This window comes from Alosa sapidissima, chromosome 16 (assembly GCF_018492685.1).
Source record: "Alosa sapidissima isolate fAloSap1 chromosome 16, fAloSap1.pri, whole genome shotgun sequence".
NCBI classification, from domain to species: Eukaryota; Metazoa; Chordata; class Actinopteri; order Clupeiformes; family Clupeidae; genus Alosa; species Alosa sapidissima.
This window is the reverse complement of record NC_055972.1, coordinates 4,745,201-4,760,200: the sequence shown is the minus strand read 5'-3', so window position 1 is coordinate 4,760,200 and position 15,000 is coordinate 4,745,201. Positions and strand designations below refer to the sequence as shown.

General features: G+C 47.7%; 3 protein-coding genes and 1 long non-coding RNA gene across 9 annotated transcripts in view; 1 reads left to right on the top strand and 3 right to left on the bottom strand.

The window, feature by feature from the left end:
• zdhhc16a (zinc finger DHHC-type palmitoyltransferase 16a) overlaps nt 1–5,891 on the bottom strand; it is a 17,325-nt gene extending 11,434 nt beyond the window's left edge. For 2 of the 3 annotated variants that reach the window (XM_042065335.1, XM_042065337.1), the window contains exons 1-3: nt 5,807–5,867; nt 5,131–5,260; nt 1–39 (exon numbers count right to left, since the gene is read on the bottom strand). The exon at nt 1–39 is cut by the window's left edge and continues 187 nt beyond it. In XM_042065335.1, the coding sequence (XP_041921269.1) occupies nt 1–38 (38 nt within the window). In that variant the 5' untranslated portion in view covers nt 39; nt 5,131–5,260; nt 5,807–5,867. Of the gene's footprint in view, nt 40–5,130; nt 5,261–5,806 lie in introns of all 3 variants that reach the window. The other variant, XM_042065336.1, reaches the window with a different exon arrangement.
• The window catches only part of pgam1a (phosphoglycerate mutase 1a), a 14,951-nt gene extending 625 nt beyond the window's left edge, over nt 1–14,326 (bottom strand). Inside the window, exons 1-4 of one of the 2 annotated variants that reach the window (XR_006023253.1) lie at nt 14,051–14,326; nt 12,965–13,239; nt 11,355–11,535; nt 10,831–11,134 (exon numbers count right to left, since the gene is read on the bottom strand). Coding sequence is in view for 1 of the 2 variants with exons in the window: in XM_042065345.1 (XP_041921279.1) it covers nt 10,965–11,134; nt 11,355–11,535; nt 12,965–13,239; nt 14,051–14,189 (765 nt within the window). In the remaining variant the exon portion in view is untranslated. Of the gene's footprint in view, nt 1–10,437; nt 11,135–11,354; nt 11,536–12,964; nt 13,240–14,050 lie in introns of those variants that run through there. The other variant, XM_042065345.1, reaches the window with a different exon arrangement.
• mettl18 (methyltransferase like 18) overlaps nt 5,430–15,000 on the top strand; it is a 13,868-nt gene continuing 4,297 nt past the window's right edge. The window contains exons 1-2 of one of the 3 annotated variants that reach the window (XM_042065334.1): nt 5,430–5,753; nt 6,408–7,837. In XM_042065334.1, the coding sequence (XP_041921268.1) occupies nt 5,655–5,753; nt 6,408–7,556 (1,248 nt within the window). In that variant the 5' untranslated portion in view covers nt 5,430–5,654 and the 3' untranslated portion in view covers nt 7,557–7,837. Of the gene's footprint in view, nt 5,754–6,404; nt 7,838–15,000 lie in introns of those variants that run through there. The other 2 variants (XM_042065332.1, XM_042065331.1) reach the window with 2 other exon arrangements.
• The window catches only part of LOC121685077, an 8,389-nt gene continuing 3,826 nt past the window's right edge, over nt 10,438–15,000 (bottom strand). Inside the window, exon 2 of the long non-coding RNA XR_006023256.1 lies at nt 10,438–10,848. This is a non-coding gene — a long non-coding RNA (uncharacterized LOC121685077). The remainder of the gene's footprint in view (nt 10,849–15,000) is intronic.

Below are 15,000 nucleotides of genomic sequence, written 5' to 3'. Positions count from 1 at the left end.
CACTTCTGCAGGACAGGCCCCCCCGGGCACACCCGCATCCTGCAAACACACACACAGAACACAGTTACACACACACACACACACACACACACACACACACAGAATACTGTTACACACACACACACACACAGAGAATACAGTTACACACACACAGAATACAGTTACACACACACACACACACACACACACACAGAATACAGTTACACACACACACACACACACACACATAGAATACAATTACACACACACGCACTTCAGCATGAGAGGCCCCCCCGAGCACACCCACATCCTGCAAACACACAGAGAACATAGCTACACAGTTACACACACACCTGTTCATTTGTATATGTAGGGAGACACAAACACACACAGACACACAGATGCACCTTCACCTACTTTGTGTGTGTTTCTGGTTATTTCCGTGTTGTTGGAGTGTGTGTTAATACGTGTGTGTGCACATGTTTAAATGTGTGTGTGTGTGTGTGTGTGCATGCGTGCGTTCCTGGTTATTTCTGTGTTGAGTGACAGACAACAAGAAGAAAGCCACTCTTTATCACATGTTGAAGCGACTACTGTGTCTGTCTGTGTGTGTGTGTGTGGCACCACCCTTTTCCAAGAGCCTTGCTTTGACAGGTGAAGGGTGTGGTTGATTCAGATTTATGATTTTGAAAAGCTGCTAAGGAAACTACATGTTTTCACAAGAGACCAGTCTATGTGTGTTTGTGTGTGTGTGTGTGTGTGTGTGAGTGAGTAAGTAAGTACAGTGTTTCCCATACATTAACTTATTTGTGGCGGCCCACCACAATATCACCATTGACCACCACACAATGATTTTCCAGGTTGTACTAAATTGTGCTTAAATCTGGTTAGCATCATAACCACGCTGCGCTAATTTGCTAAAAACTGTTGCATTCAAGTTAATTATGCAAACCTACCACCACAAATAGAATTCAATTCTGTGGGAAACACTGAAGTAAGTAAGTTTAATTTATATACCCTCCCCCCCCACACACACAGGGCTTCCATATTTCTGATGTCCATTGGGAGAGCATTCCAAAGTCAAAAGGGCAAATGCAGGCTCTCCTTTTTGTTTGAGTCGCTGCGGTCCAGAACGAGAGGTGGGCGGGGCATCAGCTTCTTGGGGCTCACGGCCTCCGTTACCAAGGCAACAGACGGGCCAGCAGCAGGTGAGTCCTGACCTGTGCTACATGACCCCAAACGCAAGGGGAGCGGCAGTATAGGGGCTAAGAAGCTGGGCTAGCGTGTAGTAGTAGCGTAGTGGCTAAGGAGCTGGGTTAGCATGCAGTAATAGCGTAGCGGCTAAGGAGCAGGCCCTTGTAATTTTTCTTCCGAGGGCCAGCTCACTATGCCTGGCTAGCATGCAGTAGCCTGACAAGTTGTGGGTTCAATACCCAGCTTCCACTGCTGTGCCCTTGAGCAAGACACTTAACCCCGAGTTGCTCCAGGGACACTGGCCCTTGTAATGTAACTGACATCAGTGGCTTGGGATAGAATCGTCTGCTAGCAGACTGAAATGTAATATAAGATGGAGTGAACCGGATAAGGCTGTATGGTGCGGTAGTGACAAAGTGGTCAAGGAACTTGGCTAACATGCAGTAGCCAGCGTGGTGCCCTTGAGCAAGGCGCTTTACCCAGCGTGCCAACATGGTGCCCTTGAGCAAGGCGCTCTGGGGTGACCGGCCCTTGTCATAACTGACATCTGTAAGTCGATTTGGATAAAAGTGTCAGCTTAGTTACTATCGGTGGTCCCCAAACTTTTTCTTCCGAGGGCCAGCTCACTATGCCTGGCTCTAAGAGAGGGCCAGAGACTCGGAGTATATTAGTAACCATAAACAGCTTAGCGCTGTGAACAAAGGCAGTCTACCTTAGTTGAAAATTCCATTACATTTAATCTATAGGCTATTGCAATTTAATACCATTGTTATCTGTGTTTATATTGCCATCATGCCATATCAGTGTAAACTGTAGCTCAAATGGAATAATAATAATAGCACTCAAAACTATAAGCAGGGAGTCCCAAAAGTATATTTTGAACTCTGAACTTTGCATAGGCTACACAGCTCAAGTTGTGAACAAGCAATATCCTACAAATAATTTAAAGTTCTCAAACTATGAGTTTTATGAAGTGGTGGCAGAAACATCTGAAATGACCACCATTCTAACTTTCACTCACCTGATGAGAACTTTGGGAACTCTGTATGCACATTTCCAGTTCCAGAAAGTTCCAGAATTATGACTTGAATAGAAGTTAGTTAGTTTTAAACAATTAATTGATAAATTTTTAGAATACTTTGAGCACTGATGCATACATTTTATTCCGTTTTCGATGGCAAACGCGAAACAGCGCCAAAACAACCACCAGTGGACAAAAAGAATATTACATGTGTACTGTTAAGACTCGCCATAGAGAATGAATGGGGGAAATTACGGAGGTTATAGTTTGACGATGTCGTACTCCCGTGCGGGCCGGATCCTATATACCACGGACATGTTTTGGGGGGCCACCTAAAATGAGGTGGCGGGCCGTAGTTTGGGGACCACTGGTTACTATGAATAAGCACAAGTACAGCTGTGCTCAAATAAATAGCACTGTGTTAGAAACAAGTGAATAACTTGCTAAATCCTTTTAATGGTTATTATTTCCATATTTCAAATGTAATGAAACATTCCACATGCAATTCCACAGCAAATTATTAACAAATTATTTATCAAGTCCACATTTTATTTTACAGGAAGCAAAGAAAAGGAATATTAGTCTGTTCAAAACAATGGCAGTGTTGACATTTTTCTCTTCAACCTCAAACAGTTGACATCAACTTTTTTAATGATTTGATTTGATTCCATTATATTTGAAATATGGAAATAAAAACTATTAAAATGATTTTGCACTTTATTTACTTTTTTAACACACTGCTATCTATTTGAACACAGATGCATAAGGACACACTGGAGAGAGAGAGGGGCAGTTTTGCACTGCTGACCTGGGGAGAGGGGGGCAGTTTTGCACTGCTGACCTGGGGAGAGTTTTGCATGTGTGTGTGCATGTTTGTGTGGGGGGCAGTTTTGCATGTGTGTGTGCATGTTTGTGTGGGGGGCAGTTTTGCATGTGTGTGTGCATGTTTGTGTGTGTGTGTGTGGCTGAAGGTGAGGCGTGTGTGTGTGCGTGTGTGTGTGTGTGTGTGTGTGTGCGTGCGTGTGTGTGTGTGTGTGGTCCCTCTATTGTATCCATCATCAAGCTTATATCTGCCACCTGATTCAGCCCCAGTGTCTGCCCAGAGCAGTAGTGTGTGTGTGTGTGTGTGTGTGTGTGAGCCCTGAGCAGTAAGGTTGCACGATGAGGTCTTACTCGCTATCCCCAACAGCCTATGTGCGTGTGTGTGTGTGTGGCTGATCTGACCTTGGACCGTCTGAGATTGTGTGTGTGTGTGTGTGTGCTGAACTTGCCTCCCAGGTGCTCCTATATACTCCTATATATACTGCTCAAAGAAATTAAGGGAAAACTTCAATCATACCCTGGACGTGTGTGTGTGTGTGTGTGTGTGTGTGTGCATCTGTAGGCATGTATGTATATGTTTATGTATACTGCTCAGAGAAATTAAGGGAACACTTCAATCATACACTGGATCAGTACTCTGACACTGTTTGGCTCTGAGCACAAGTAACACTTTCGAGGCAAGTGTTTGATTTTGCAAGAACTGTCAGACATTCTGTGAATGTAGTTTGAGAATGGAGAAAAGGGTGGAAGGTTTAAAAAAATGTGTTTTAACAATTGTGGAAAACTGTAAGTGTTCCCTTAATTTTTTTGAGCAGTGTACTTTGTTTCAGACAAATTATCATAATGAATCAGCCGCAAACAATTTGCAGTGAAAAGTTGAAAAATGTTTTAAAGAAAATGTGAGGCTCTCATTAGAGTTATTCACAGCCTACCTGTGCACATGCCTGCGTGCTCTGGCCTTATATTGCCATCATCTGGGTGTGACAAAAGCACATCATGCTCTGATGAAGGCCGCCATGCTGAAACGCATAGGCATGTTCTAAAAGAATAGTCATGTGAGATTGAAGGCCACAAATATGCACGGGAGAGCATACCACTTCCTTAAGTAGTGCCGCTCTACTGCCAGTTATGCTAGTCTACAGAGTGCCGCTCTACTGCCAGTTATGCTAGTCTACAGAGTGCCGCTCTACTGCCAGTTATGCTAGTCTACAGAGTGCCGGTCTACTGCCAGTTATGCTAGTCTACAGAGTGCCGGTATACTGCCAGTTATGCCAGTCTACAGACTGCCAGTTGTTGTACAAACTCAAGGCTTCTCTGTCTAAGGTCTCAGCTCAGCTTATCCATATAATAATTAACCTCATCAGTAACATGCTTTAAATGCCAACTGTTAACTAACTCCAGTTTTACCCACTGTGTACGTGTGTGTTGCTCTCTCTCGAGCTTCTCAGGTCAGATCTTTGTATAGATGATGACCCTTTGTCGGGTGTGAGCGCTCCTCCCAAATTCCCTGACACCTTGTTCACGGTCTCTCTTGCGGCAAAGTCAACAAATGAGTCCGTTCACCAGTCCGTTCACATTCCAATCCGGAAGGCGCAGACAAGTGCGTTTGGGTTACGGGGGGGCGTGGTGGGCGGTAGCTTTCAGTAGGCTACCTTGCATCTCCTGGGAACTACGGAGATCGCGCGAGTCCTATAGCACGAACTGACAGCACCTCTGGATGTCCGTGACCAGCGCGTTGTGGTTTGACAGCGACGCGAGTGGCACCAATCCCATCCCCCTTCGCAATCATCACAAAAGACTTAATCGCCAGACAGCGCAAAAGAGGGGATTACTGATGTTCGCTTTTAAAAACGAACAAACCCCCCCCCAACATATCAAAACAACTAAATAATCGCAGCGTTCCTCAAATGCATCAGTATGCATCGCATCGCACCCCATCACAATAAATGATGCGTTATCCAGTGTTGAGACTTCTCCATGGGACTCCGTCATCCTTTCCTTGTCTGAGATGGGAAGTCAGGCCAAAGGCTAACGTTACTCACTCGCTACATGTCCAACAGCTCGCACTCACACACACCTGAAATAACCAACCGGAGGCTACTACCGGTACTCACCTGGCTGTGGTCTGGTCTTAGCACGGCGGCAGGTCCGTCAGATCATGATAGCCAGAGGTAAAAATTAATCTTCCTGATGATTGCACAGAGATAGAGAGCGCTAGTACAGTTGTTCAAGCCGTTCACCAGCCTACCATAGACAGTAAAAAAAACCTTAGGCTGCGCACCCCTAGTGCGCAGGTGTGGAAGTGGGCGCGGTGAATTGTGGGGAATGGAGTTTAAAGACAGTGTGTGTGTTTGCATATTCGGTGCTTTTCACAAGAGGTTCAGAGTAACAACAAAACGTTTAGATTATAATATAACATACATTCCCATCGTATATCTCAACTGAATGCTATGTGTTGGTATCAAATCAGTCTATACCCCCAGACTTAAGTTAACAACCAAAGTATAATTCAAGCACAAGCATTATGGGAGTTGTAGTCTGTTCTTGTGAAACAAACGTGCATGTGTGTGTCACAAGTTAGCTTGGTAAATAGCGGTACATGTAGTAATCCTGAGAACATTTACGTCCTATAGAATTCATGGCGTTCAATTTCAACTTCGACATTAAGGTGAAAACAGACGGAATCTGTCAAGGCGATGCGAAAACGGAAAAAGATCAGGAATGCTCTCTTAAAACTGTAAGTCATGCACACAGCAATGTAACGCATGCTAATGCATGGCTGATGCATACCTTGCTAATCTGTTGATCACTGGAGAAATTCTTGCAGATGCAGTGGATTAACATATTTTAAAGGCTACTATCATACCTAAACTCCATGGCAGTTATTGTGAGTGTCGCTGTTTCCCAGGTCTGACCGTTGTCACTCAGCATTTCTGTTGACCTTAGCACCTTCGCAGTCAGGTGACAGGTCCTACAAGCTGTAAGATTAGGCTTTCAGGGACTAGTCAACATCATTGCTAATGCTGACAGAAAAAGTTAAGCTTTAGCCAAAGCTCCTCGGAGTGTCTAAAAATCAAACTCAGTCTGATAGTATGAATGACGTGCTGCTGTGAAAGTTCCTAACTGGAGGGAAAACAAACGTCAATGGTGCATCAAATCGGCTCGTGTACTAGAAAGAAATGCATTAGACACACTGATTATCCAGAGACTGCAGCGCCTGAAGCTGTCATGTGATAATTCTGCTGTGGGTTCTATATGTGAACTGCAGGTGGTGATTTCAGGCATGTGTCTGCTGTGGGTTCTATATGTGAACTGCAGGTGGTGATTTCAGGCATGTGTCTGCTTGTCATGCTGAGCTGATGTCTTGCTGTTGATTACTGTTTTCCAGCAGGTAAAGGATGACGTCAGCCCCACTCCTCAGCCCATGAAGCCGGCTCGAGAACACTCCGCCCCCAGCGATGTGGACGCGCTCTTGCGGGACGTCGTCACGGAGACGGTGCGCGTGGGGGCTCTGCCGCCGCTGCTGTGCGTGAACGAGTCGGTGCTGGAGCTGACGGCGGAGGAGAGGCAGGGCGAGGAAGAGGAGGAGGAAGAGGAGGTCCTGAAGAAGATGGCCGCCCAGCGCTCGGACCTGCTGCCGGGGGTGTATGAGGGGGGGCTGCGGGTGTGGGAGTGCACCTACGACCTCCTCGCACACCTGGACACGCACCTGGAGCGCGAGGGCGAAGGGGGCGGAGTCTTTGCGGGGAGGCGGGTCTTAGACCTGGGCTGTGGGGCGGGGCTCCTGGGCGTCATGGCGATGCGCCTCGGGGCGGAACAGGTGGACTTCCAGGACTACAACAGCACGGTCATCCGCCAGCTGACCATCGCCAACGCCGCGCTTAACCAGCAACCGGAGGAGGAGGAGGAGGAGGAGAAACAAGAGAAGGGGGAGGTGAAGCAGGAGAAAGAGAAGGAAGGAGAGGAGGAGGAGAGGAAGAAGGGAGACGCACAGCAGAGAGTTGGTGAGAAAAGGGGAAAGGGGGATGGCAGAGAGAGACAGATGGAGGAGGAGAAACGGAGCGGGAAGAGAGGAGAGGAGAAGGAGAGCCCGCCGCCCAAGCGCAGAGCGCCCCCTGCCTGTGCCCCCCTGCGCTGCCACTGCCGCTTCTTCTCGGGGGACTGGACCTCCTTCCTGTCACTCATCCAGCAGCGCAGCCCGGCGCACAAATATGACATCATCCTCACCTCGGAGACGATCTACAACACGGACTACTATGCAGCGCTGCACGCGCTCCTCCATAGGCTGCTGGCGGATGACGGACAGGTGCTGCTGGCCACTAAGGCCCACTACTTTGGGGTGGGGGGCGGGCTGCTGCTGTTTGAGCGCTTCGTGGAGGAGCGGGGCGTGTTCGAGACGCGCCGGCTACTTGACGTGGACGAGGGGCTGCAGAGACATGTGTTGTCGCTCACGTTCAAGAGACACGACACACACACGTCACCGTCCACACACTCCTCTCACGCCACAGCCTCCAATGGGGCACTTCAGAAGGTGAAATAACTGTGTGTGTGTGTGTGTGTGTGAGAGAGAGAGTGAGTATGAGAGATTGTATGTGTGTCTAATGCAGAAGCTCAGTGTGTACGCCCTCTTGTGGTCTTGTACAGTAAATTCTTCTAAATGTAAAACAATGTTTTTTCTCTCTCTGTGTGGTTAATGGGTGTTGGAGAGCCCTGTCACATGCTCCTGACACACCTGGGCATCCGCACCCTGCGTCTCTGAGGACCTGTGTGTGTGTGTGTGTGTGTGTGTGTGTGTGTGTGTGTGTGTATGAACAGAGATGGCCAAAAATACATCCAAATAGCCTGATGAGACGGACACTAAAAACCTGTAAAAGTATCAGTATAAAAACACAAAATGAGTGTAGATCAACCATGACATGTTTTAAAATAGACTTTAGTATTTCATATTAAAGAATACTATACTATCTCCAAGGCAACATGAAGTCTTGTCCTAGACCTCTGCTCTGGACATATTTGGTCATATTTGAGAAGCGCTGGACCGTGATTGGGCTGCACTCAAGCCAGCTAGCTCAGCCACACCATCAGTCTGCAACAAATCAAATAGACTACGTGCATGAAACAAATCAAATAGACTACGTGCATGAAAGGCTCTTCCTGTACACACATTTATCTCCGGTGGAGTGTTAACCGTGTTGTGACGGCATCTGCTGTTATATTCTGCTCCTTACATCTTAGCTCCGACACTGAATATCATGTTTGCCCAGTAATAACAATTATAACACACGCATAAATACCTCTTTATTGCCCAACAATAACTATTTTAAAACATGCATAAATCCCTCTTTATTGCCCAATAATAACAATTATAACACACACATAAATCCCTCTTTCAAAACACGCATAAATCCCTCTTTATTGCCCAACAATAACTATTTTAAAACACGCATAAATCCCTCTTTTTTGCCCAATAATAACAATTATAACACACACACAAACCCTTCTTTATCGTAACGTGCTGATTCACTAGGTGCAACACCCAACCGGGTCCGTGTAGACACTAATCCCATTAACAACAACGGCAGGTTAAAACACACCTGGCTCCACCGAGAGCCTTTCGTGCACGTAGCCCAGTGTGTGTGGTCCAATCAGAGAGAAGGGGCACAACAATGGAATGCCTTCCTGCCCCTTTTCAAATGTCACGCACAGGTGATGTGGTCTACACCCCAGGGAACCTGTTTTTGTGGCGTTCACATCTGGATTGGCTGAGCAGCTCATTTCCTGAATTGCACGTTGGCCATCAGACCAATAAGACATCAGTCTATCATATGCCGTTTTTAAAACGACAAAAACACTTATTTTGATACGTGACCATTTAAGCTCCATCAAATAGAAATGACCACAGATTGGCAAAGGTAGAACCCATATTGTAACTACTCGTGTCCGAAATTCCACCTGTGTGTGTGTGTTACCAAAGTCCTTTTAGGCAAGTCGCTCCACTTGGCGGCCATATTGCAACGCTTTTTGGGCACTTATCGGGCATCTATTATGGCAGAAAAGTGTGCGCGCAAGGCTTCACAACACCAACCTCCAGTGGTGAGATCACAACACATGATTAGCACAATGTCTTCACAACACACCTCATGATTGGCTCAGTGTATTCACATGTCGACGTTTTGCAACGGAAGGGATGGTATATGTGTAGACAACTGCCATTGGTGTTAAAAACAAACCCTATGCATTTCTATGGATGATTTTTTGAGTGCTGTGTCTCATTAGAAGGTCTCTGGTGTTACTTGTCATTGTCAGGTGTGTGTTGCTACTCACCCAGTTGACCAGTAGGAGAGGAATGCTCCATCTGTGCTGGGATCACAGATGAGAACTGGGACGAAAGTTAGGAGCTCTCTCACACACACTCACACACACAGGTCGCTGCTTAATCTCACTGCTCAGTCATTACTTTACATAATGTAGGATGGTATGATGTCACATCTGACTCTCATCATATAACCAGGCCTTAATCTGATTGGTTGTTTCTTTATGTAATCTCACACCTTGTTCTGATTTATGATTGGTCCTAATCTGGCTGCTCAGTGTCCTACATAACCTCACTGGTCACTGATCATCATACAACCTTAATCTGACCGGTGGTCCCTGGTCCCGTAATCCCGCTAGCTGGTCTGGCTGCCCCACACAAGAACACAGGTCATGGTGACCACACAGGCTCTCACAGCATTCTGCAATCTCATTGGTCGCTCTCACAGCATGCTGCAATCTCATTGGTCACTCTCACAGCATTCTGCAATCTCATTGGTTGACCCGGATGATCTAAGTATAAGTATATATACTCTTTTGACCCTGTGAGGGAAATTTGGTCTCTGCATTTATCCCAATCTGTGAATTAGTGAAACACACAGTGAGGTGAAGCACACACTAATCCCGGCGCAGTGAGCTGCCTGCTACAGCGGCACTCGGGGAGTAGTGAGGGGTTAGGTGCCTTGCTCATGGGCACTTCAGCCGCGGCCTACTGATCAGGGTTACGAACCGGCAACCCTCCGGTTACAAGTCTGAAGTGCTAACCAGTGGGCCACGGCTGCCACCTACAGAACATGTATCAATGTGTTGCGTTACTCTGTGATTCCTTTCATGTGTGTGTCAGTGTCAGGTGCAGCAAGATGGTGAGAGATGGTCAAGGACAGTATCTCACACACACACACACACACACACACACACACACACACACACACACACACACCACTTTAGGGGACAAACCAGGCAGCAGTGTGTGTGTCCTTTAGTGTCTGTGGGTGTGTCAGATACAGGAAGACCATAAGAGACAGTAGGAGATAGTATCACACACACACACACACACACCAGTTTAGGGGACAAGCCTGACAACAGTATCACACACACACACACACCAGTTTAGGGGACAAGCCTGACAACAGGCCGAAAACATTTATTACTGTGTGGAATTCCCATCAATGACACATTAACACTTCAGTGCTGTTGGCCCACGTACATCATCACAAAAACAAAGGAATGGTGAATGTGTGTGTGTGTGATGCCGTGCTGAGGATGTTTAACATTGCCTTCAGGCCCAGCCTCACAAAAGGAATTGAATGATAGGGGTGTGTGTGTGTGTGTGTGTGTGTGTATATGTGTTACTGGTCCCTCACTACATAACACAGTTGGTCAATAAATATGAATCAGAACTAAACTCTCAACTACAGCCAGTACAGTCATGTTAGACAGCCATGCAGTGTCACAATACCCTTACTGGTCCTGTTTCACACAGCACATGCACGCGCGCACACACACACACACACACACAGCTCTTGACGGGCGGAAGCACAGAACAGGACACACCCCACCCCTCCCCTGGCCCCTCTCTGCAGAGGTTGAAGGTCAAAGGTCGTTCATTTCCTGCCCAGTACAGGTCAGTGGGCGTCTACTTCTTGGCCTTGCCCTGGGCGGCCACGGCCTCCATGGCCTTGCGCACAGTCTCCTCGTCCCCCAGGAACTGCATGGGCTTGACCGGCTTCAGGTTCTTGTCCAGCTCGTACAGGATGGGGATGCCGGTGGGCAGATTCAGCTCCATGATGGCCTCCTCGGACATGCCTGCCCACATACACACACACACACAGAGTTTAGTACTACTACACATACCAGTGGCCAGGTTCCGTTCCATGATGAATTGCCTCCTCTGACATGTCTGGACAAACACACACATATGTACATGTACAAAAATAAATCCGCATCCACACACAAACACATACACTCAGCCACATAAATGATCTCCTGACAGATGTGTGTGTGTGTGTTGTGGGGGGGCACCTACCCTCCAGGTGCTTGACGATGCCGCGGAGGCTGTTGCCGTGGGCAGCGATGAGGACCCTCTTGCCCTCCTTGATCTGCGGCACCACCTCGTCGTTCCAGAAGGGCAGGGCCCGGGCGATCGTGTCCTTCAGGCTCTCGCACGACGGCAGCTGGTCCTCCGTCAGATCACCATAGCGACGGTCCTGCAGCAAAAGTCAGAGGTCAGGGAGCACAGACAGAGGCACACACACATTCATATGCACGCACGCGCGCACACACGCTCATATGCATGCACGTCAGGGAGCACAAACAGCACCTGAACCTCACTTCCTCTTGGCTGCTGCTGACACACACACAAATACCCTCTCACACACACACACACACACACACACACACACACACACACGGACCCTGGAGGGAGTGCGGCCGCTGAGACAGCACAGATCCACAGCGAAGTAAAGGCCGATGCATTCAGTCAATTCTAACGGGGCTCATGGATAAGATTCTTCATCAGATTGTTCTTATTGTGTGTGTGTGTGTGTGTGTGTCTGTCTGTGTCTCTGTGTGTCTGTGTGAGCACTCTGAGGAGACCACTGTTGACGTTTGTTTCCCAACCTTATCTGCTCTGAACTTCAGACAGCGCGAGAGCCGAGTATTAAGCCCCTCTGCCTGTCTGTCTCACACACAAGCACACGCACACATACACACACACACGCACACAGACGCACGCACTCACACATGCACGCACGCACAACCTTACGTTTCCAGAGGAGGCAACTTCTGCCTATGGGCCTCCTGAATCAACCAATCAGATGACTAGATAGGACAGCCTAAAACATCCAATGAGCAATCAGATCCTGCTCCTCCTCCCTAGGATAGGTACACACACACAATCTCCCTCTAAGCCAGTGTTTCTCAAACTTTTTCAGACCAAGAACCAAAAAAAAAAAAAAAAAAAAAAATCACAGACCACCTAGCTAAAAAAAAAAACAACTGTAGACCTACTTCAACAGTATATTACACAATAGACCTACTCACTCAATAGGCCTACTCACTGAACCACCTTGCTTATTATCTTTTCACCTTGCTTAATGTGTCAGAGGATTCATATGATTTAAACTGGCATAGCTTACATAGACAGTGTTGCAGAACTATTTGGATTTACATACAAGTTGGTTCAATATTGCAAACAACGCATCTATATGATATTTCACCACGTCTCCTCGCAGACCATTTGGGATAGCTTGTCAATCACACTTTGAGAAACACTGCCCGAAGCAAGATGTGTGAAAACTCACCTGTGCAGCGGTCCTACACACACACACACACACACACACACACACACTTCTAGCCAGGAATGTTATTAAAGTCTGCTCTGTCATAAAACCTACATACACTCACATACTTAAAACTACCAGGCTGTGGCCCCAGCTGTGGCGCAACTGGCTGGGGCACCTGCACCGTACGCCGGCGACCCGGGTTTGATTCCCGCCCCGTGGTCCTTTCTGGATCCCACCCCGACTCTCTCTCCCATTCACTTCCTGTCATGCTCTACTGTCCTGTCAATTAATGGCATAAAAGGGCAAAAAAATATACTTGTATATGTGTGTGTGTGTGTGTGTGTGTGTATACCTTGCTGATGACTGTGTAGTAGTCGTGGTCAGCATCCATGGACGGTGGGGGGGTGTCGTACGAACGCCTCCAGATCTTGACCTGTGCCTCCCCGTGCTTGGCGGCCGTCTCGGCCTTGTTTAGCCCCGTCAGGCCACCGTAGTGGCGCTCGTTCAGCCGCCAGGTTCTGTGGACCGGAACCCACATCTGATCGATCTGCTCCAGACACAGCCACAGGGTCCGGATGGCCCGCTTCAGAACCGACGTGTAGCACACATCAAACTCGTAGCCAGCATCTGCCCGTCGATACAGTAATCAATGTCAGCGCACATCAATCTCACTCACACACACACACACCATCGGAACAGCTCTGTCAGACTACTCCATCCATTGATCTTACTACACAGAGTCACAATAATACAAGCATTATATGTGTGTGTGTGCAACTGTGATGTTGCCATAGTAACCATGACTTAACCATGGTACACTGATCCATCATCATTCTCTGAGTTTCACTTTTATGGTTATGGTTTTTAGCTGACACTTTTTTTTAAACAAGGTTTCATCATTCCACATCAATCTGCCTGCATCGCGAGGCTTCTTGTCGCATGCAACCAGGCGGTGACTCGTATAGGCCTAGGGCCCTAGTCTGCGTGCACTGCAGGGAGAGATGCTCTGAAACGACACGGGGAACTCTGTAGTTTCACGTTCCTATCTGCACGTTCGCCTCATTACGCACCCATGCGTCACATATAAAGGCGGCGTCTACAGTCTGCAGCGGCCTCTCTGATTCGCCGCCGTCCGGTTAGGAAGGTGGGCTACAGAGAAAAATGACAACACCGCCCCTGTTCGTGACTCACGTCTGAAGGAAATAGCGGATTTCTTACATGACTTAAGAGTTTTCAGTGTTAATGTTTCAGTGGCACAATCACACTAATAAACAGGCATTAAGATGAACGTGTTTCCTCCTCACGTCGAGTCCTGTGCTGCCACACGACTAGAGAGTTTAACGTCACTGCATGGTGGCGAAATCAGTGACATTGCCCAAAGCAAATCTGACAGTAGAGCACGTTACAACACTGGGTGATGGACAGAAGGGGACTTTACCTTTTAAGGCCTTCCCTCCTCGCTTGGCCTCCTGGACGCCCGTGTCACTCAGGTCCGCGTCGAACCATCCGCAGAAGCGGTTCTCCTGGTTCCAGCAGCTCTCTCCGTGGCGGATCAGAACCAGCTTGTAGGCGGCCATTTTCTCACGTTGGCTCTCGGTTTCGGTACAAACGCGGAGAATCGGCGTGTGAGAAGGATAGTCGAGGACGGACGGAGGAGACGAGTCTACGTGCAGCTGCAGGTGGTTCACGAGTGAACTGGGATGCGCGCGACGGCACCTTTTCCTGATTCAGAGCGTGACACGCGTGACGCAGGGCGCTTCCTACACCACATTAGCCAATCAGAATGCAGAACACCGTTTTCAACCTCTGTCCGAGGAAGTTACAACATTGACCTTCAATGTTCCATAAACCAGAGATGAAAAATGCGGCTTCACTGTTCGCTCCAGTGATAAACTGAGATGATATGCGGTGTCATTGTTCTCCAAGTATTTCAAAGCCCAGAATTGCCTCTTTGCATTCAGTGTATCAGTCACAATCAGAACAATCATCTCCACAGTACTGGAACTGTCTAGAGCTGAATATTTGCTGACACAGATACAACTAGATGAATGAAAACTACTTTAATCTCTACGCCATTGATTTAAAGGGTGAAAATAAGAGCTGTTGCTGTAATCTCAGAATGAAAGGGGTGAGCTTCTTGAAGAGGGACGGTGAAAGACAAGGTTAGAAAGGGAACGAGGGGCACTGGTGTATAGTGTGTGTGTGTGTGTGTGTGTGTGTGTGTGCAGTGGTGTAGTCTACGTGATACACAGGACTACGCAGTATAGCCTACCCACTTAAAATGCATCACCATCAAATAGGCAAGGATACGTATTAACATTTGGGTTGGATCACAGTACCCACTACAGCTAACTAGACTACATCCCACTACAGCTAACTAGACTGACT